The sequence below is a fragment of the Bombus vancouverensis genome, chromosome 6, assembly GCF_051014615.1.
Source record: "Bombus vancouverensis nearcticus chromosome 6, iyBomVanc1_principal, whole genome shotgun sequence".
Lineage (NCBI taxonomy): Eukaryota > Metazoa > Arthropoda > Insecta > Hymenoptera > Apidae > Bombus > Bombus vancouverensis.
The window spans coordinates 9,701,030-9,722,475 of NC_134916.1; the positions used below are offsets into that span (position 1 = coordinate 9,701,030).

General features: G+C 40.0%; 2 protein-coding genes across 11 annotated transcripts in view; one reads left to right on the top strand and one right to left on the bottom strand.

Moving 5' to 3' along the window:
- The window catches only part of LOC117157996 (uncharacterized), a 57,800-nt gene extending 38,525 nt beyond the window's left edge, over nt 1-19,275 (top strand). For 3 of the 6 annotated variants that reach the window (XM_033336405.2, XM_033336406.2, XM_033336409.2), the window contains 6 exons: nt 3,689-3,831; nt 4,040-4,257; nt 4,952-5,178; nt 5,365-5,691; nt 5,808-11,517; nt 12,246-19,275. In XM_033336405.2, coding sequence (XP_033192296.2) covers nt 3,689-3,831; nt 4,040-4,257; nt 4,952-5,178; nt 5,365-5,691; nt 5,808-11,517; nt 12,246-14,074 — 8,454 coding nt within the window. In that variant the 3' untranslated portion in view covers nt 14,075-19,275. Of the gene's footprint in view, nt 1-1,917; nt 1,967-3,688; nt 3,832-4,039; nt 4,258-4,951; nt 5,179-5,364; nt 5,692-5,807; nt 11,518-12,245 lie in introns of those variants that run through there. The other 3 variants (XM_033336410.2, XM_033336412.2, XM_033336407.2) reach the window with 2 other exon arrangements.
- On the bottom strand, nt 19,249-21,180 carry LOC117158001 (translation initiation factor eIF2 assembly protein). 5 transcript variants are annotated; one of them, XM_076619404.1, is made up of 7 exons: nt 21,065-21,180; nt 20,510-20,729; nt 20,348-20,455; nt 20,065-20,287; nt 19,858-19,980; nt 19,500-19,759; nt 19,249-19,401 (listed from the first exon to the last, which is right to left on the bottom strand). In XM_076619404.1, the coding sequence occupies exons 2-7, from the start codon at nt 20,714-20,716 to the stop codon at nt 19,339-19,341; spliced, it is 984 nt and encodes a 327-aa protein (XP_076475519.1). In that variant the 5' UTR covers nt 20,717-20,729; nt 21,065-21,180; the 3' UTR covers nt 19,249-19,338. The 5 variants fall into 5 exon arrangements, with proteins under 5 accessions (XP_076475519.1, XP_033192309.1, XP_076475515.1 ...); XM_033336418.2 differs by lacking the exon at nt 21,065-21,180 and adding an exon at nt 20,816-20,877; XM_076619400.1 differs by having other exon boundaries at nt 20,348-20,729.
- Between the last annotated feature and the right edge of the window lie 266 nt (nt 21,181-21,446).

The window sequence follows — 21,446 nt, forward strand, 5'->3', positions numbered from 1 at the left end:
TTTAAAATAAAATTATAAAACCAGTCGATTTGACTGGTGTGGTAGTTCTAATGTTAAACTCTATCGCGTTGATCAATTACCGTGCAACAACGTTGATCTCGTGAGAACGATGTAACACGCGTAGTTAGGATAGTTGGCGTAGATTAGGAACGGAATGTATCTATCAAACGTTCGATCGAATAGCCGCTTGTCCGACCAGATTTATCAAAGCACGGGCAATTAGACTGGATCTGCTGTTCGTTTAATTTTAAAGGCGCTTACGCTCTCGTTGCGCTATACCCGTAGTTGACCTCTTATACCTAGGTTTTCCAGAGCTGTGGATTTACCGGAAGTACCTAAGTCTCGAGTTCAATGTCCAACGACGTGTAAAGTGGTAGAAGAGCGTAAAATGTACGACAATAATATTTGATAGCGATATCCTTTGTGTTTTACCAAAGTTTTACGATTTCGAAACACTTGCATTACGTCGATGTATCTTTTTAAACGCGATAGAAACAATTGCCACGACTTTTCCTTGTTATTCAACGTGTTTCGTTCGTCGAATAATCGATGAAATAAGAAGAAGCGAGAAAACGGTGACAAGGACTCGAATAAACAGTCGAATCGAGAAACGCGGCGACGAAGCTGCATGTTCGCTGGAATTCGATTTGATACGAGGAGGAAGTTGATAGAATTTCGCGAAAGCCTGACGGGCTATATAAAATCACGTTATTGAAAAGCTGCGATGTAAAAGTTAATATCGGAAATACTTCGCCTGCTACTATATCCGAGCCTCGTTTTTCGTTCTGCCAGTTTCCGTTACAGGGTCACGACTATACGTTGTTACACCGTAAGACAGAAACTAGAAAACTGCAACGATCGAAACAGTAGGAATTAATCGACCTTCGATTCCTTTTCCACTTTGTGAACAGAGAAAAGCTACAGTTTCCCTTTTCAATCGCGCATTAGAACCCATTAAGGACCGAAGTAACAGCGAAGCAATACGTGAACGTAATATGATTGCGATATGTAGAGTAATTCGAAATATCTTTTGTATCGAGGTATAAAAAAACGTACCGATATAGTTACGTACCTTATTGGAAAACATTACGCGAATCAGAAACGCAGGAGTGATTTTCAAGATTTATAAAAAGTACGTACAAGTGGCTTAATTCTTTTTTTACATTTCGCGTAAAATCGTAAGAGACGTAGATGGAAAATGAAACAGCGACGAAAGAAACGTTCAACGTATCCTTGGACTTTGCTTTCACGATCACAGTGCTAAAAGGTAAAATCCGGTAATACGAAATAACTGAAGAAGGAATTGTAAATGAAATGTATGTTACGTTAACGCTGAGATTTGTCCTTAATGGGTAAAAAGGAGGATTGAGAGAAGAGAGCAAGATTTTCGCAACAGATACGCGCGATCTTACGAAACGAACGAATTTTCCAATTTGCCTGGGGAAACGCGAGTAGGAAAATTTTATCGGTGAGAGGTGTAAAATTGGGGGTGAGTTACCGTAGAACGAGAACTGGAATAAGTAAAGAAACGAATCGGGGATGAAACGAGGGGTATCTGCATCGCGGAGTTGCTCGTGAACGGGGCACAGAAGTTGCAAATGGGGAAAGTTACGCGAAAGTAAGATCAGGAAGTTGCCCGTAAGAACCGATGGTTGAGCTCGCAAGGTATGCCTTCGAAATTAACTCCTTTCCAATTGGAAGTTTTCCTCCCGGGTTCGAGGAATTTTTCCAGCGACTTCTTTTATCTGCGAAAATTCTGTCGGTTGTTTGCTTGATACCGTTAATGCTTTTCCTTTTTATCAACGCTTTTCCTCCTTTTCCCGTTTGCTTTTAGAATGTAATTGATTTTGCAAAGAAATAAAAACATCTCTAGCCAAGGTCGCTTGAAAAGTTACCTTGTATTTTAGCGTTGCAGATTTAAATACCGAATTAAATGGCTGAACAGTTGACGCTTTATTTGAATCAGGTAATTTTTGTTCTTATTATGCTTTCTCTTTCTTATTATTTTCTTATTATCTTTTTTTATGATAATGCTTCGCGGCAACCATAGGATACGTAGTTAAGGAATAATCTGTGAGAAAGTAAAAACTGTGCACATTTTCTACCAGTATCTTGTAAGCGTTTCCATGAAATAGTAAATTTTCATTCAAACGGAGATTCGATCTTCTACACTGTCGAGTCTCCGATATTTATTGCGCATTGAAATCATCCGTTCGACCTATATACAAAAATCGTTTCTCATGCATCTACGAAAATACTCTTTTTCATTCGTTTGTTAACGAACAAAATTGAATTGTAACGAACGCGCTCGTAACTGAACGCGTCAATTTTTCCTGCTTTCTTTTCCTCCGTTAGAACTATGGATCGCCCTTTAACGCGCAACTCATTTCGCCTTCAATTTCTTAAATCGCTTTTGTATTTGATTTCGTTCGGTAGCATTATTAGTCGTGTAGGCACGAGCGTTGGTTCGGCACTTCGCGATCGTTGGCCTCTGGATCAATCAAAAAGAGGATTTCATCGGCCAGTTTTCAGATACAGCGGGAAATTCATTCCGGTTGCCCAATATTTGCGGTTTAATAGGAGGATATCGTTTCCGTCTTGTTTTCGCACGTGGTTCTCGGCCACTGGTCTTGCTACCTGCTGAAAACTACAACCCTGCCGCTTTTCCAGCGATTAAATACCTTCCTCGGTAATTAATAATTATACGCTGGATTATCAGTCGGCCGTTCTTCAACGTCCTATGCTTAAACTTTTAGAATCGTAACGGAAATCTAACAAATGTGAAGTTATTTAACGCATTGGTTTTGCATCGGTTCGATCGTTTAAGGAACGCTGACGCAACTGTTGAATTCTACATCTTTTCGTCATTTTAGTATCTCGGTATTTCTCGGCGAGATAACTTTGACAGACAAATAGAACAGTGGACAAAACGTGTTGAAGCAAACATTATTACAGCGAAGGCATTTCTGATGAACAGAAGTATGCAACGCGTTATGCGATGCAATGTGTTAAACAACGGAACATTTTCGTCGGGAAAATTGGACATTCTGACGGCGAATTCTTGGATCAGAGAAAGACGCGATTTCGAATCCTCGAAAATGACGAGCTCGGTTAAAGTTAACGAATTATCATCGCGAAACTTTGCAGTTAAATATTTCGCTGGTCCTTTGTAACTAACATTAGCCAGAGGAAAACTTTCTTTCTTCTAGGTAATGATAAATAGTAGTAATCAATTTATAATTGTGAAATACGATATAAAATTACAATTATTAAATATATAAATCGCATAATAGTAAATAATTTTGTTGGACGAAAACGAAAACCTCGCTGTCTATCCGTTCCTGAAAACGATGTATTATGCGTTCTCTATCTTACATCTTCCTTTACCCCTTTTTCCTTTTCAATCTCCCGTCGAAAATACCCAGCAGTTCGATTCTCAAATTGGAAATACGATGTTCTATATTTTCATCGCGATGATATCGTTTTAGGTGGCGCGGATAATCAGTTGTCGAAAACGATCGGTTAGAAGTAGACGTACAAATTGCACGATGCAGAGACAAACGATTAAGACTCGGACAGCGGTTCAAAGAGTCGATTAGTCGAACCATTTCCCCTCTTTCTTCTGGAAAAGTCTATGAACAGGAGGTTTTACTTGCGTTTAATCGATGGCTGATTTACCGGGTTGCAGGGGCTTGAAGCGACATTGAGTGACAGCAAAAAGAAGTACGGCGACAAGGTGAATGCACTTCTGTCCGCCTGGGAGCATGTCACCAATTTCATTCCCGGGGCAACGCCAGAGGCCACCCAGTCTCTCATAGAATGGGCTCACAAGTGAGTATTTCCACCACCGATAAAACTGTGTTTCCCTTTTTCATCATCGAAATCCAAGGGTTTCTAATGAAAATGATCTTTACCTGTGCTCGTGTTCCTCTAAGAGGTCAAAGATGTGGCCTTCCACCTCGTTAATTTCTCTTCGATGAATTTCACTCTTTGTTAAACGCGGCTTAATTGGTCGTATCACGCGTCTTTATCGTTGTAGACACACGTTGAAATTGGTACTGCGCGGGGAGTGGCCGAAGTTGTCACCCGCGACGAAGACGCACCTCAGTGTAACGTTACAGAGGTGCGCGTCACACCTGGTGCAACACCCCGCTGCACCCAGGTGCACTGCCCTGATAGCTCTGGTGCACAATCCATGGACTCATCCTGCTCTCGACAGCATACTTAACGGCCAACCGGATTCCGAACATGAAGAGGGTAGGTCGCGCACCTACTTCCTTTCTTCTTTCTCTTTACGCAACGTGGGTTTTATATTCGTCGTTGTACAAGTCACACAAGGTGTAACCAAGAAGATCTTACGGCCTGGAATAATAAATAAGACGAGGATCACATATAATGATACAATAAAATTGCGTTAGTGTTATTCTTTTTTTTTTGTTTTTTTTTTTTTTGGAAAATCGAGTTTGAAAATTGAAGCTTATAATACGAACGATCCTTATCCGCGTTTGTATATTTTTAGAAAAACGAAAGAATACCCTGGCATTTTTAATTCCTATGTCAAGAACACGCTCAGGCTATATTTTGTTCAAATTACATGGCGTTGAACAAATTTCATCCTATTGGTTTTAAGTGATTGCGGATTTTGTCATTAAGTGGTATTGAGTTGCCAATCGAATACATTTTCGACCGAGTTTGTTTTGTAGGATAGCATCCTGTCGATCGTGCGTAGCCATGCGTAGCCGGTAACTAGGCAAATTCAAAGTTGATTTTCGCGAAAACGAAACGTCTGACGCAATTCGGTTATCGTTGATGTTCGCCTTACGTTGAGTCATAGAATCTTGGCAATGTCAGTTGCACCGCGAATATAGACTCGTGACGTTGATGCAAAGTTCGCCCGTAACTTATGAAAGATGTAACAACGATCTAACGATAGATTATCCTCGATTTACAGAGTTCTGCTGTTCGGAGAAAGGTGAATTACTGACAATGAGGCTGAAAATACTTTGCGAGGACCGCTGCGAGGACATAGCGGTAAAACTCGCCGCTGCTTGCGTACGTTCTCTGCGACGGAGCGATCGGTTGCGCTCACTCTCGGATTCTCATCACGTTCATTACATGATCGACGTTTATATCGTCCTCTTGTATAAATTGAAACGCACGCAAGATATATTCGCTCAAGTGAGTATCGTTTGGGAGGAAAGGTGGACCCTTGGTTCGTTTTCGTGATTACACGAATGCATGTTTGGTCGCGTCGAGAACAGGCACAAAATATTTTGGATCCCGAACTGTGCCGCACGTACTTAGATTAATTTTCCGATGTTACAAAAGCGTGCATGGGGTGGTAAGGAAAGGCTTTCTTTTCAGCTAAAATTAATGGACCTCAGCGACGGATTGGAATTGGTCCAACGTCTCAGTGGTGAAAGACCGACGAAGTATGGAACTGCACGCGTTTGGAGAAATTCGATAAAAGCTGCCGAATTGGTTGCACAATATCTCGTTACAGCTGGTATGGTACGCCCTGTGCCGGAAACGGGTGCAAACATTTTGGAACAAATTCTAAACTCCTGGGCATTGTTGCATTCGAAATTAAAAGACGTAGTACCTACGTTGCCGGGGATGATAAGGAAATTAATCGAACCCGCTGAGAGTGCTCAGCACATTTATATCTTTTGCGCGGTACTTGTTAAGCATGTGAGTATATCTAGGTTCTTGTTATCGTTGCGATTTCATTCTCCAAATTATTTAATTCCGACAATGCTCGAGAAACAATTGAAAACCCTTTTCGTTTGTTTTTCTTTTAATTACAGTTCGGCGATAGCATAAAGCCCGTGGTAATCGAATTGTATATCAGGGCGTTGACCACGGATATGAACGAATTGGAGAGTCAAAAAGCAAAATCCGATACGGAGAAGGTTCGCGAGACTGCGAAGCGTTTGAGCACGCAATTCCTCAAGTTAGCCGATGTCGTTGGTAGCAATATCGGTATTGCCCGAGAGTGCGTGTTGACAGCGTTTTCTCTGCATCCTACCAGGGCTTGTTACGATAGGATCAAGGAAATCGCTGTTGCGTGCGGAAAAACGAAAGAGGATGGAACCTCCGGTGATAACGTCGCCAGTAGCGAGAAACTAAACCACATCCTTGAGAATAATCATTCTAACATAGGATTAAAAAAGATCGATAGCAATACCGGAGAAAAGAACGGAACAAAAGTGGCGAATACGGATTCGTCCTCGTCTTTATGCAACTCTTCGTTATTTCCCGTGTCGCCGTCGTTGTCCAGTTCGATCGCGGGTATAACAACACCAACGAAAAAGAATATCGACTTCCAAAATGGACAAGTAACCAAGAACTTTGAGCGAACGGATCAACTATTAAAGAGCCTTTTAACTCTGAAAAAGGGAGATACGACGAACTCGGCAAGCGACAGGTGTCCTTTGCATCCAAAGAGGGATTCGTTATCCAATGGTCCACTCGGAGAGCTTTGCTTCAATTGCGGAGAGTTTATCGGGAACGATATCTCGAGAAGCAAGACTCCAGAATCGAACAATACGAACTCTAGAAACGTGGAAAGAACGCTCGATGCTTTAATTCTGATCAAAGGCGACGCTGTCACGGGTTCTGCGAATTACGACGAAAAATCCGTGCCAAATCAAGTGCTAGACGCGGAAAAACTCGGTCTGTCGCCACAGCTTTGCGACGACTTGGCCGTGGTTTTGAGCAGTCCTCGTTACCACATGCTTAGCTGGGTTTTGGATTGGAAGGAGCTGAAAAGTCTATGCGAGAGATACTTGGAGAATGCCGAGGAAATGAGAAATACCAACAAGGAGTTGAAATACCTCAATATCGATTATTCGCAGTTTAAAGATTGGCCCTCGGAAGATGATACCAAGGATATCTTTTTTGGAATTGAAAAGGGATACGAACAATGGGTGGATTTACCTTCGGATGGCTCGGAACAGTTTGGTAGCTTCCAGCCTGCTGGTAACTTCAAGAGGTCGTCGACGAGAAGAAGCCTCGATGACGCTACCACTACCGATTCGGATAGCGGAAGTGTATTACAAGTGAGGAGAACAGGGAGACAGAGAAAAATGCATAGATTAGAATCTTCCGAAAGCGACTATGACAGCACGGAACGTAAACCGAAACATTTTAGGAATAGGATCAGTTCGATCTCTGATACCGATAGTAATACGCAAGACAGCCAAACAGACAGCTTTGGCAGCGATGGATGCCGATTGGAGGTAAAGAAAAAGTCGAATAAATCGTCCAATAAGGAGTCGAATAAGAAACGTTCAAAAGCTTCAAAATTAACTGTTGATTCCGTCTCGCATTTTCATATGCTTGTTAATGAAAACGTTCGACATACAAACACGAACGAAGACGCGAGCGGTTCCGACGTAAGTGGCAACGATATTATAACTTTATTTTCTGCCGATATGGATGAAAGCAAACGTGAAACAATAAAAGGTTCGACATACACAGCAACCGCGCCATTAATACTTACAGAGAGAAGGAGCGACCCAGCGGTACTTAAATCTTTGAGGATGTTCAGGCCGCAAAATTCGAAGAAATCTGCAAGGATTTCTCAGATACTGCACAAGAATCTTCTAAATAAGAGTAAAGACAATAATAACTTAGAGAATAATACAAACAGTATAACGAAATTTGCTCCGATGCTCAGCACGCTCAACCTGAACCCGAAGATTGTATTAACCAGAGCGGACGAGATCGACAACAGATTGATACGATCGAAAAAGCAGCAACGATTGAGTAGCGGCGATATTACGAGCGAACTGATGAACATTCAGAAGAATATGCCGTTCTCTCCGAACAAAAACGTATTATCCCCGTATCAGAAACAAAAAGGAAATGGAGCAGCCATCACTGGTAAAACGGACTTATGCTCTGCCGGTGGACGGGACTTAAATTCTAAATCGAATTTGGGCAAAAGAAAGTTTGATATTCTTGCGAAGGTTGTCAGGGATTCGGATATCTTGGCAAAAAATGTACCGGGTCTAAATTCATTGGATATGATGGTACCGCCAAGAATGCGACCCACCGTAAACGTCGTACAACTTTCAAGAAACATTCCACAGAGTCCGAATTCGGGCTCTATCAACAGCGGAAATACTCCCCCGCGGCCAAATAGAACTCCGAGCGTGGCTGGAAATATTCAATTACCCGGTACACCCTCTTCCGGGGGGCACGATAGTGGCGTTGGCATGAGTCCGGCTGGTCAAACCCCTCCTCCGAGATCGTCGATTCTCCCCGATGTCGGTGAAGAAACGAATCAACTACCCGATAGTTCACCAACCTCTTCTACGACCACGAACGTTTCCGGTCAACTCGAGCCTGACTCGAGTCCTAGAACAGTGCCAATTCGGCGAAATCAACAGAGTCAATCGCCCAAGAAATCTCCATCTCCTTGTTCCACGGTCACAACTACCACGACGACGAGCACGGTAGTCGCCTCGACGACCATCGCATCGGAGCAGCTACAAATCGTTTGTAAACCAGACGGTACATACCAGTTGGCCTCTGTAAATCCGAACGTAGTGTCTAATCAGAGGAATGTCCTCAATCTGCAGAACATCGACGATGGAAACGTTGGTAATTTTTCGCGGCAAAACCAAAGAGCCGAAAACGCAAACGCGAACAGGAGTACGTACGAGAGATTAACGTCTGCGAAAGTGACGGCGCAGTCTGGACAAAACACCGGTTTGCCCAAATTTCAGCAAGCTTTCGGCAAAACTATATATACGCTTTCCACGGACACGTCGACGAGCGGCGTAACCGGCGCCTCATCGGAAACGCACGTACAGACGGCGTCCCCGCAGAAAACGGCAAACCTATCGAAAGCAGTACAAACATCCGTACCTAATGCACAACAAACGAACGCGTCTACAGGTATAAACGTACAGTCCATTACAAACATTCCAAACACGTTACAATTATCCACTAGCAGGCAAATCTTGAATATCGTCCAAAGCTCTGGAAATAACGCGAACGTAGCGTCTAGTCCGAATACGAATCAAACGTTGACGCAGCTAGTACAAAGCGTTCAGAATGCTTCGCCGGGTGTGATATACACGCACAAAATTCCTGTTACTATATCCACCACAAATCCGAGTCAACTGAACATTATACCGACTATATCGCATTCAAATTCGATACCACCTGGAAGAACACCGGTGGTCAAGTTGAACATCATTCGTGCTCCTTTGAGGCAACCAAACATTACCGGAGCTATTCAAGCAGTTTTGACCACGCCAAGATTACAACAGCAGCAGCAACAACAACAACAACAGCAGCAGCAGCAACAACAACAACAACAACCACCACCACAGCAGCAACAACCAACAGTTAGGACAGACAGTTTGCTTGGTTCTCCTATAGAGGTACCGAATCAAGTCAGCTCAACCACTTTGGAACAATTGAGAGAATTCGAAAGCGTCCTGGAGCAAGTGAAAGAGAGGAGTACGATTCAACCACAGTCTCATCAAACGATATCCACCGCGGCCACTACCACCGTACAAACGCAAACCACTACGCAACAAACGCAAGCTACCAAACCACAGCAAGTTTCTGTGAGCGCTCTCACTCAACAGCTTTTGATGCCGACGCAGCAAACCACCAACAACGATTTTGCGAGCAACGGCAACACAGTAAATTTTCAACAGGACGTTTTCTCTCAGAAAGTTTCTCTAACTTACGTAAATCAAAGCGCAGGTTCCGTTGCCACGAAAACCCCAAATTCGACTCCGGTCGTTGTTGTGACCAGCTACTGTCAACCGGCCGCTTCGCCCGCTCTCAGTGTCACTTCGCAAAGTTCTTCCAGCCCGTGCGTCACTCCGGCTCCGACGCCTGCACCATCCGCTGGAAAAACGCCTCCAACTCCACCTTCGTCGAAAACAGTGAAAAAAACGGCGCCCAAGACGGTGAAAACCAGCGCGACGAACACGTCGAAGGCTTCACCAATACCGAAGCCGCAACAAAAGCCACAGGAAGACGAACAGACCGCTCAAAGAATCTACGCTATATTAGACGAGTATGCGGAGCAATTACGAAATTCTCCTGATCTGAACAATAAACCCGCCCCGAGGAGAAGATCAAATCCACCAACGAATCCAAGTCAATCTTCGAAGAGGAAAAAGTCGAATGCGAGCAAAACGAAACCTGGTGGTCAACAGAGTTCGGAACTCAGCCCGAGTACAGACGATCTCGGAAGAACAATGGGCAGCGAGGATTCTTCAAGCGGCGTTGTTCACGTGCAAGACAGTCCTGCTGGTTTCTCCGCTCCGGAGGAACCGTCCAGTAACGTTGGAAGCGCGACGGACGCAACTGCCGAAATTAGGAACCTGACGAACGATTCGAACGACAGTGTGGAATTAAACGTTAAAAGACGAAATCTGATTTTCGCGGAACCTGGTTCCGGGCAGTCGAGGGCGGTGATCGTTCAGGAAGCTGTGCAGACTGGTTCCGTGAGCGTCAGCGAAGCTCTAGCTTCGGTAACGGGAAAAATGGGAAGCACAGCTGTCTTGGTCCCTGGACCTAATTACATATTACCGATGAACCTAGTGAAAGGTCAACAATTCACGATAGTATCCAGCGGATCGAAGCTTCTTGCAACGGTGCCCGCAACCGTACGAGCTACTGGAAACACCGGTGTATCGAATACTCTCGTGCTTCAATCCTTTCTGAATCAAGCAGGAAAAATAATTTCGCAACCGGGGCAAGTCAAGCAAGTTAAAATACCAACGCTGCAGACTCTGTCAGGCAATCAGACTCTGACCACGACGCAAAACGTTCAGGGTGCGTCGGTGGTCATTCCTCATAGTGGAAATCATGCTCAATTTACGAGTGACGTAAGTACAGAGAAGAGTAACATCATCGGTGACTTGACTATGACAAAATCCGACACGGTGGCTGGAGGAGTTACCGTTGAATCCGCGACGAACACGATCGTCGTGAACAAGAGCAATTCTACGATCGGTCTGATACAGCGTAACTTGAACGAGCCGTCAGAAAATCAACCGATATGCGGCGTGATCACCAGCAATCCTAATTTAACTCTTCAAGGCGCCAGACTGTTCAACTCTTCTATACACAAACTGACGACGCCGGGGCTTAAATCTGACAATGTGGTGTGTATAACACCAACAGCTACGATCGCCCATAGCCCAGAAAAGAAGTCACCGCAAGAAAGTCAAATGCATAACGACAAACCTGTCTCCATTCAAACAAGTGCAACGATTGCTCTCGCTTTTGCCACTCAATCCGATGTTTCCTTGTTGAACGACGCTCAACAACATCAGCAGCAGCAACAACAACAAAAGGATATGAAGGAAATATCGGCGGAAATAATCCCTGGTGCCAAGATCATCTCCCCGAAGACGGTCAAGAGAAAAATCGACGACGCAATGGGTATGTCGGAGAACGTTCCGAAAACCTTGATCACTTCCAACTCTGTCGTTTGTTCGAGCAATGCCACGCCATTACAGAGTAACGAAAAGATTGGTTAGTGTCTTTTTCCAAAATTGGTACGATAATTGGACAAATTTTCTAATCTTTACAAACTTTACCGCTCAAGTGATATTTAAAACGCTTCCGCCAGACATCATATACATGTTTGATGTAAGAATTCCAATGGTATTACAGTATCGTGAAAAGATTCGTCGATTTCTTTGGTAATCTTCTTAAGTATTAGATTGCTACGTAAATTCAACAGGCCAGTGTATCTCTATATCCATTTACAACGTTCATTCATAGTGGCTACGAAAACTATTTGTATACCACTACATTTATAGTTACATTCGTACATTAACCGATCAGATTACTTAACAGACTTAACACTCAGTACTTGCGTGTGATTACAAAAATTTGACATCATAAAAATGAAACATAGAATCTAATAAAGAAGCGCTTCATTGGAAAATAATGATACGTATAAATATGGTTTGTAGCCACTGTATGTGATGTTGCGTTATGCCTCTTTTGCATAAATGTATCAATTTATCGTTAAAAATAGAATACGTTGTTGCATTTTTACTGCGTCTAAACGTTACAAAGAGAGTAGAAAAATACGCGTTTAAAAAGAGATTTTGATAGCATGAGATTGGTCGACTGAAACTGATTCCCTGTAAAAGTGTAATGAGGTAACGATGTAAGAAGAGGCATACAGGATTTATACAGTGTAGTGGTAAGTAAGAAGAGCTTAAATAACGTGCCTACGTATCTGTTCGCAGACTCTATGTCCACGATAACGGTTGCGAGTAAACAGTCTGGTGGAATCGACCACGCGACGCAGTTCCTGGTAACTGGTGGACCAAGTAGTTCGGATAGTCAAGAATCTGCTGTTCAGCAGTCTGCCGATGGTATCGAGGTATCGTGCAAGATTGGAAACGGCTTACTATATGGAAATGCGCGATTGCAAGAAGCTTGGGAACCAGAGGGTAAAGTGTCGCCCGATACACCTTGGCGATACGTTCCTACGTCTGCGAATTCTTTAAATATCGAACCTTTGAATTCAAGATACTCAGATAATTCAGAGAACGTTCAAAGCGTTCTGCAGATTATCAATAAGGGTCAAGGTATCGAGATGGCGAGTGGACAGATCTATCAAACGAACACGAAAAAGTACTTTATGAATCATACGTTAGAACCATTCCAGCAATACTCGAATAAGAGCAACATGATGAAAACGCCGTTAAATCCTCGATTAGATCGAGAATTGTTACAACAGAAGATGGAGAGGAAAGCAGCCGCAATAGAACGCGAGATGAAGCTACAGAAAAGTTTATCGGAGGAGTGCGAAGACTTGGGCGTGGATGAACCAAGCACCAGTGACTTGTTCCCAGAGGCAGATTTGTTGTTCGATACGAATCATTCGCCATCTTTCGATCATTCTTCTCAGGACGCATCCTGCAGTCAGCCGCTGGGTATGAAATCTTACGGTGGTTCCTACTTTCGTTCGTTAGATTCGTCAAGCGGTAGCAGAGACGCCAGTCCCGTTGCCGATTTTAAGCTGAACGAACGTAGAAAAAGTAGCAGCCAGCGAACCAGATCCGCGAAAGATTCTTTGAAGAAACTGAAAAGAGACAAGATAGACGATCTACATTTAGAAAATCCGTCGAAGCACTTGCGGCTAGCCTTGGATAATTTAAGTCAGGACGAAGCATCGAATAGTAATTCTGATATTTCGAGATTATCACCGACGAATCTGGGGTCGTTGGAGAACGATTCGTTGAAGGATACGGGCCGGACAAAAATGATGTCTAGAAATGGTTCGAAGGAAGGTTCGCCTAGTAGCGTATCGAGCATTCCATCAAACATGAAATTGGATATCGACTTGGATTCGGAATCGCTACCCCCAAGCATCAATGTAAATAATACCTCGGCAGCAAGCTCGGGGGACGAAAGTTTAACCTTGCTGAGCGGTAACACCGCCGATGTCACGATACCTTCACCACTCTCGCCGATCGCTGGTCCCATGCTGTCGACGCACAAGTATACCTATACCAATAAGAAGCGAATTCCGTCGAAGGTGACGAGAATGGATTACCTTTCTTGGGAGAGTCCAATGTCCGAGAGAATGAGATCGAGCAGCGACGAAGAGGATTCTAGTATAAGCGAATCGATCAGCAGCCAACCAGAAGACAACGCTCTGAGCAACGGACTCGAGGATAGTGTACAAAGTCTGAAATCTCTGTCGAACGAGCGACGCTGCAATTATCTAAAAAAAAAGGAAAAGTTACAGGTGAATTCAAGAGTAGTATTGAATCGAGCGGATCATAAAAGTAGTCTGTCGAAGCGTACCAAGGTGAACGAGTCGATTCAAGATTCGGTCACGGTTTCCAGTGATAAGACCTCTGAGCCCTCGGACGACGAAGCGAGCAATATCGCTTTGGTCGAGCCGGACTGTCGAGCTAGACGATCGAGTTTACGTGGACACGTTAAAAAGGGATGTGCCTGTTGCAACGGATCGCCGGAAAGACCCAAAAAGAAATCGGTCAAGCCCGAACATTCGAAATTAAAAAAGCGACTGCCCTCGAAACAGGCTGGAAAGAAAAGGTAGTCCTAGCGTTCGAACGCTCGACGGAGCATCGCGTGTTCAAACCTAATGGTGTATGCTCATGCCTGGCAACACGTGTCCAGTGACAAAGGAGCTTCCAAATGTACGGGCGTCGTACTCGTACTTCTCGTTATGAGAACGACACAAAACCTATAACTGACAGCCGGAAAGCGCATCGAAGGGAAACCAAGTCGCGTATGTAATTCGCTCGGATTGGATGATGAGATACACAAACTACAAACTTGTACATAATATATTAGCGAATACGGGAGTTGTTAGAGACGAACTTTTATCACACACCGATAATTCGGAGTGCGTCAGTTCTCGATACAGCGTAAACACTAATCCCGTTCCATCTATGAGAGAGCAAAGGAAGGAGATAATAAATAGAAAGAGCGAAAGAGGGAGAGAGAGAGATAACAAGCGAACAGTTTATTAGCGATTCTTGAGGTATAGGGCATCCTCTTACCACTAGATGTTATTATGATAACTAGATGTAAGATGCAAATTATAATGAATGGCAGACTTAAAGTAAATCGTTAAGGATATTAGAGACGCAATCTAGTCAAAAGATAAAGAAATTTGTGGCGGGAAGTAGGCGTGCTCGAGAAAGTGAGAATGAGCGAAATAGTGTGAGCGCGAGAAAGAAAAGCATAAATGAAAAAATAGCGCAGGAAAACACGAGTAAGAAGAGAGAGAGTGAGAGAGAGAGAGAGAGAGAGAGAGAGAAATAAGCGTATCCGACTGTCGATAGATCCCTCGCAGACTAAAGAATTTATAATTAAAAGCCTGACTTTATAACTCTGTCTACTGTATCTATCATGACGATACTATTCCACGTTCTTCTACATGGTGTGGTCAGACTGAATAGACGAATTATTCTATAGATCTCGGTAAATTAATGTAGTAAAACATGCATTTTGAACTTTTTGCCTTTCCGCGTAATGCTTCTCGATAACTTAGAACCTTCACTTTATAATCGAGATGATTCTTGTAAATTGTAGTGTCATACCTTCATGCAAGGGAATAGTAGCGAAATGGTTAAATGGATGAATAATAGTAAAAAAAGAAAACCAAATAAAGGTGAACGTATTTAAAAGAAAAGATATCGAGAAGGAGAGATGATAGAGAAAAGAGACGAGAAAATATATATAACTAAGGAGAGTAACCATGTGTGTCGTACAGGCCGACCATACCTTGTCACGGTGCATGTAAAAAGTACCCAAAACACTGTACATTACGTAGATAATTCATTAAAAGTATAGTATTATATCGCTGCACTTTAGTACAAAATCGCTTCACCTTGTTTCAGAATGACAAGTTTATATCATCTTTCGGTGTGCTGTCGTGACGCGTGAATGCCTGCAACATATTATAAAACTATAAACAAAGATAACACTTGTAAAGGTTGTGTAATTAAGCTACGAAACACTGATTAATTTCCGTACGTTTCTTTCGCGCCTTCCTCATAGTGTGATTGGAGGTTTGTCCGCGTTAAAGGCTAATAAAACTCGTTAATCGAGGCGTTTAATGTATTATCTCTGGCGCAAAAAACTAAGAGTTAAGGATGTTGAAAAGTAATGTTCCTGTGAATAGTCTCCTTTCGTGATACGAACCAAAGTGATTCCGTTTAGAAGCAAAAGATGGAAGAAAATAAACGATAAACAGAAATAACCTTAAAGGAGAAAGAAAAAGATAAAATGAGAGAGAAATGAAGTACGAGATATAAGCGTATTAAATTTATTATCTTTCTTATAATCTCATGTAAATTGTTACATTAGTTGCTTCGATCGTAAGATAAAGTATCTTCTTCGTTTTTCCATTCTGTCAACGATTAGTAAAACTCTACCTCGTGCACGCGTCGATCATTTTTCATAATTCTCATCATGTTTTTAAGCAATTTCTATACACTTCGCCCGCTGTAACTTGAACGATTTTAAATAATATCTTTCACTTTGAATCGCATGAATAAGTGGGTGGAGGTGGAGGTGGGGGTAATATAGACAATCTGTAATTGCTGCTGCGAACATTTAAATTTTTATCGGAAAATAATTTATGTTTAAACAATGTCGTATCATTAGCAATAACAGAACGCGTACAAAATCCAGGTCTAAAACCCGGTGTCTTAGCCATTAACGATATGTTTCACTAGACGCCCTATGAATTCAACCGCTTCTCTGAGTTTAGTTGTCTATCTTATTCCATTTTAATCGCCCAACACCTTCTTGTAAATAATGTACATTTCATACTTTCCGAATCCCTTTTCAATCGTTCAACGAATAATCCCACAGCAAATTTCAGCGTGATCCGACGAGTTTTCAGCGGGGCGAGCCAAGGAAAAAAAATGTCAAGTTAATGTTATCGTCTAAACGTAAGCTCTTATCTTCCTGTAAAGCTAAAGCGATGTAAGAAAAGGAAAGACACGAAGGAAAGGGATGGAAATGAAATTACGGAAAGAATCGGACGTACGGGCAACAAATAGACACGAACGGATGGAGACGTTGAAAAGATGCATCTTTGTGAGTAAGTGTAAATTTTGGAAAAACGTCACACCAAAATAATACGTATTTTTTGATGGGATGGAAGAAGAACACATTACATGTAGCTTATACGTTAAAGCAAAACAAGCGAGAAACAGACAGAATGAATGTGCATGTACGTATGAGTGAATGAATGGAAGAGAAAAAACGAGGAAGAAAATACGATTGTCAGTGATAGCCTGGCCTTTTTCGCCACCTTTAGTCGTACCAATCGCATTTATAATAGAGGGGTAACTGTAGTCTTCGTAAAAAGAACTCATGAATGGACTTAAATAAAGAAAAAAAAAAAACGAAAAACTAGAAGAAACACTTAAGGATAAGCAAAGTTTTCCAGAGCCGAGAGCTTTTCAGGTACTTAAAAAAAAAAAAAGAAGAAAAGAAGAAAGAAGGACAAAAAAGCAAACGAACAAGAAGGAAGAACGGAGAGATATAGTAAAAAGACAGAAGAGAAGAAACTAAATGTAGAAAGAAACAAAACCGCTTTACACTGGCCGTTAAGTGATTAACTTAAGAGTTTTTGTATCGTACGTTTATTAAGACTACTGTTTTTTCTCACTCGAACCACCCCTTACTACCAGTATTCGAAAGGACGATGTTTGCCGCGTCACTTTGATATCTGTAAACAGCAACGTGAGAAAATAATGTAGGGAAAAGAGAAGAAGCATCATAAAAAAAAAAAATAAGGAAAAAATAAATAAGTAACAGATAATTCTAGAGAGTGAAAGTGGAGAAGCGAGCGGAAGAGCGAAAAAGGGAGAGAGGCAGAGAGAATACGTATAAACGAAACGGCCGTGCACTGCAAAACGTACATTGATTAAAATACGTATTGTCGTTTAGCACAAATCAGTTGAAAATCAAGAGATTAAGTAATTAGAAAACGACGAACGAAACCGATGAGGGACGGGAAGCCAGATAAACCGAGGACGAAGTTGTTAAAAAAAAAAAGAGAAAAATCAGAAAAAAAACGAAAAAAGAAAAGTAATAGACACCAGTACAGTCATGTCCGAAATATAAAGTAAAAAAAAAAAAAAGAAAAAAGAAGGAGAACAAAAGAAAGAGAAACGCGTAAGATCGGCTTCTCTGTATATACGTTTAAAAGAATGCAGTAAAGGAAAAGCACGAATGAAGGGAACATTTCTTTTCTAGACATTACCATTATACATATGTACTGTAATTATATAAAACATTAATAATACATATTTTCGAGATACACGACCAGTCGGAAAAAGTTTGTTCGGTGAAGGCTACGGTTCGATCTAACGCATCATTATATTTAACGTAGAATCGATATTTACATGTGAATACACTTGCACCAGCATTTATATGTAAATATTTGACTAGCGTTAAGTGAACAAAATCATGCATAAACTTGCAATCTTCGTAGTTCTTTCCATGCGATACATATTATTCCTTTGTGACTTCGATAAATGCTAAAGGCCTCGTTATTTTCACACATTTTGACAAACGCATGTTTCGGACTGAAAATATTGAATTTATATTTTTAAGATCGTTCTACTGTAATAAACGCGTACAAAAAAGCAGCGGTGCACTACAACGCTAACAATTGAAACTGAAACTGAAAGGTCTTTATAGAAAATTACGTGATCTCATGCAGTATTTTGTAGGTACTTCTGATTTTGCTGTTCGCTTAATTTGTTAAAACAGAAAATTTATTTTCATATTACTGGCACATCTCTTTGCGACACTGATACTACTAAGTCATTAATGTTTTATGGACGAGATTGGTCATAGCAATGTTTCTTGTTTTTAAAGGTGATTGAATTACGTATGATCGAGAGTCTGGTCGTAAAGAGGTGAAAGAGTAAATTATTAAATTTATAAATATTGGATGATGATAAATATCGAAACACTTGAATAGTCGTCATATACGTCTGAACGGACAACCAAATTATGACTATATTAATGAATACGAACCCTTACAAATTAAAATTTGAATTGATTCTACGTATATATTATATACATCTATTAGAATTCTATTTTTGATATATTTTAGATTTATTTAACTAAACTGTTAATATTGGCAATCAAATTTCTCTTCAAATTTATTTTTTTCTTTTCTTCCTTTTAATAGTTGCAAAATAATAAATGTAAAGTAAACAAAAATTATATCGAATTACCAACAATTAAATATCTGAATATCTAAATGATAACAATCCTGAAGAACATCGCACATAGATGAAACATTAAAAATAAAGAACAAAAAAAGGAGTTAATTACATTTACAGTTGCTAAAAGTTACCATCAAATATTTTTCATGTTCAAATGTATCAAGAAATGTAAAATCAGAAAAAAATGAGTAAGGATCAATCAATATAATTGCTCGAACTTGTTGACTTTTGTCAGGTAATAATGAGAAAAGAACGAAAAATACTCCGTGGATATGACTGTACAGCGTATTAACTTGTCCGGAGGTACATATATCGAGAATCCTTTTTCAAATCGAAGTATTAAGGATTGCATATTGTACATAAACAAGACATATTTTCTATATAAAGGACGTCGCTCGGTAAGGCCGATGGCTCGAAAAATATTGCAATATTACGATAATTCTTTTAAGCGGTAGGATAGCCTTTAATCGTTTTATGTAATGTAATGATAGAAGAGGGTCTGGCAGAATAAAAGTGAAAGTTCTGTATTTAAAAATGTTTTTAAGTGTACAATTATTCATTTGTTATTAGCTTTTTCGTTTTCCTTTTTTCAAACACATCAATCATGCTCTAAACTATTGGAATTTGCGCTTTCGTATTCTTTCCTTTGACTTTCCACCTCCTTAAGTAAAAGATATTGAGTTAATATATATATATATCTTTTTAAATATAACTGCTTCGTATATATGTTACTACTAATTTGAGAAATCATATACTTACTCGCCGAATAATATCTAGCAACGTAGAACTTTCGTTAGATTGAAAAAATTCATTTATTTCCTGTGGAATACAAAAATGATTTGGAGCTTTCGGTTGAATACCAATTTCCTCACCGATAAACCTAAATTCTGGAATGCTTTCTTCTAGATTCTGTAATTCTTCATATGTAAAAAGAGTTCCTTTGGTAACAGATTCATCCAAAGGGCCAAAGTCAACTATTTTTACTTTCTCTTTTTTATGCCGTATAACATCAAATGAATCTATATTACAGTATATTACATATTAAAAGATATAGACTATAGATATTAGGATTAAGAAGTAGACTTTAATTTAGCAAAAATATTCCACAAATACTCACAATTATTCAGTGGAAACCTGTTTTTAATACGTTCCATAAATAAGCTTTTTATATCTGTCTGAATATTATATTTTTCCGATTCATTGTAACTATGATATTGTGATATATCCCGTTGACTAATTGCTGAGAGAAATTAAAGCAATAATCTTTGATAAATATATAATTATGTAACATAAAACATAAATATGCTAAATTTAAATTTGTTACCTATAAGTTCATTTTGTATTACAAAGCACCGAAATTCTGTACAAGGATTAATATCCTTCCATTGCTTTAAGATAAGAGAAGATTTTATAGGAGTTTCATGATTTATATAATTTTTTGTATTATTCAAATCTTTGGCAATTCTATCTGAACTTTTTAGTAATAAGTATACTTCTTCCAATGTCTTGCATTTCAGAGTTTTAGTTGGTGCAACCCAGGTCGCATCCTGAAAATATTTTCCAGTTAAATTAAATATTTTCCAGTAGAAGCCAAAATTTTTACATACCAGAGGTGAACTCCAATTACTTTTTATGAAAACTGCACCATATTCGTCTATGACATCTTGAATTTGTTGACTGAATTGTGGAAATGTTGGTTGAGCCTCGAGTGAATGCTGAAACAAAATAATTTCTAATTGCCTTTTTTTATGTACACATTTTAAACCTACCTCATCGTTTACTACTGGAGATCCATCCATCCACTCTGTATTCTGCAATGTGGAATCTGTTGCCTCAACGGGTAAAACAAATGCATCGTGTTCCAAGTACTTAAGTACTTCATCAGGAATATGAATAATTGTAGCTCTCAAAGAATCTTTAGAAAATAGAGGGTGCCATGATGTAAATGAGCATTCAGGTTTTAAACTGTTGACCATGTTGAGCCTACACCTAATTGATCAAGAGCTTTTACTGACAAATCAACCGAAAGTTTTTAATTTAAACTTTTTAATGAACGCATTGTACTTGCTACTTACTTAACTTTAGAATTTATCGAGTTATTCTGTAACTCAGTTTTGTACAAATTTAATGTAAATTCTGAAAACTAGTAAACGTCAAATATTATTAATGAGTGAAAATGAATTCCAATCAAACAAATGTGTTTAATTTGGTTTAATTAGTGCAATTCCAATAACGCCGCTAGATATAATTGGAACTATTATTTTAAAGTGACAAAAACAATGCAGTCAAAAAACAAGTTCATATGAATTATAATAAATATTTACGAAAATTTGTATAACTGAAAATAAAATTCAACTACACCAGATCACTATGTAGATTGTAAACGATATAGAGTATAAAAGATGGCAACTATATAGAGGCAATAAGCGTCGATTTCTTCGATCATATTTTTCGTTCCCATAGTAAAAGATATATGCTTTTGTGTTCAATTAGTGGAAATATTTTTATTTATTATAGGATGTTCTATAAATATCAATAAAACAAGTTTCAGGATTAGTTATTATGACGTAATAGTACAAATATGTAATCTTGATTAATAGCTAACCTACTGTTACTAGTTATTATTATTGTGTTTTATAGAACTTATAACGTAAGGCAGTTTAGAGATGATGAAAATTAGGTTCTCAAAGAAAAATTTTCCAAGTA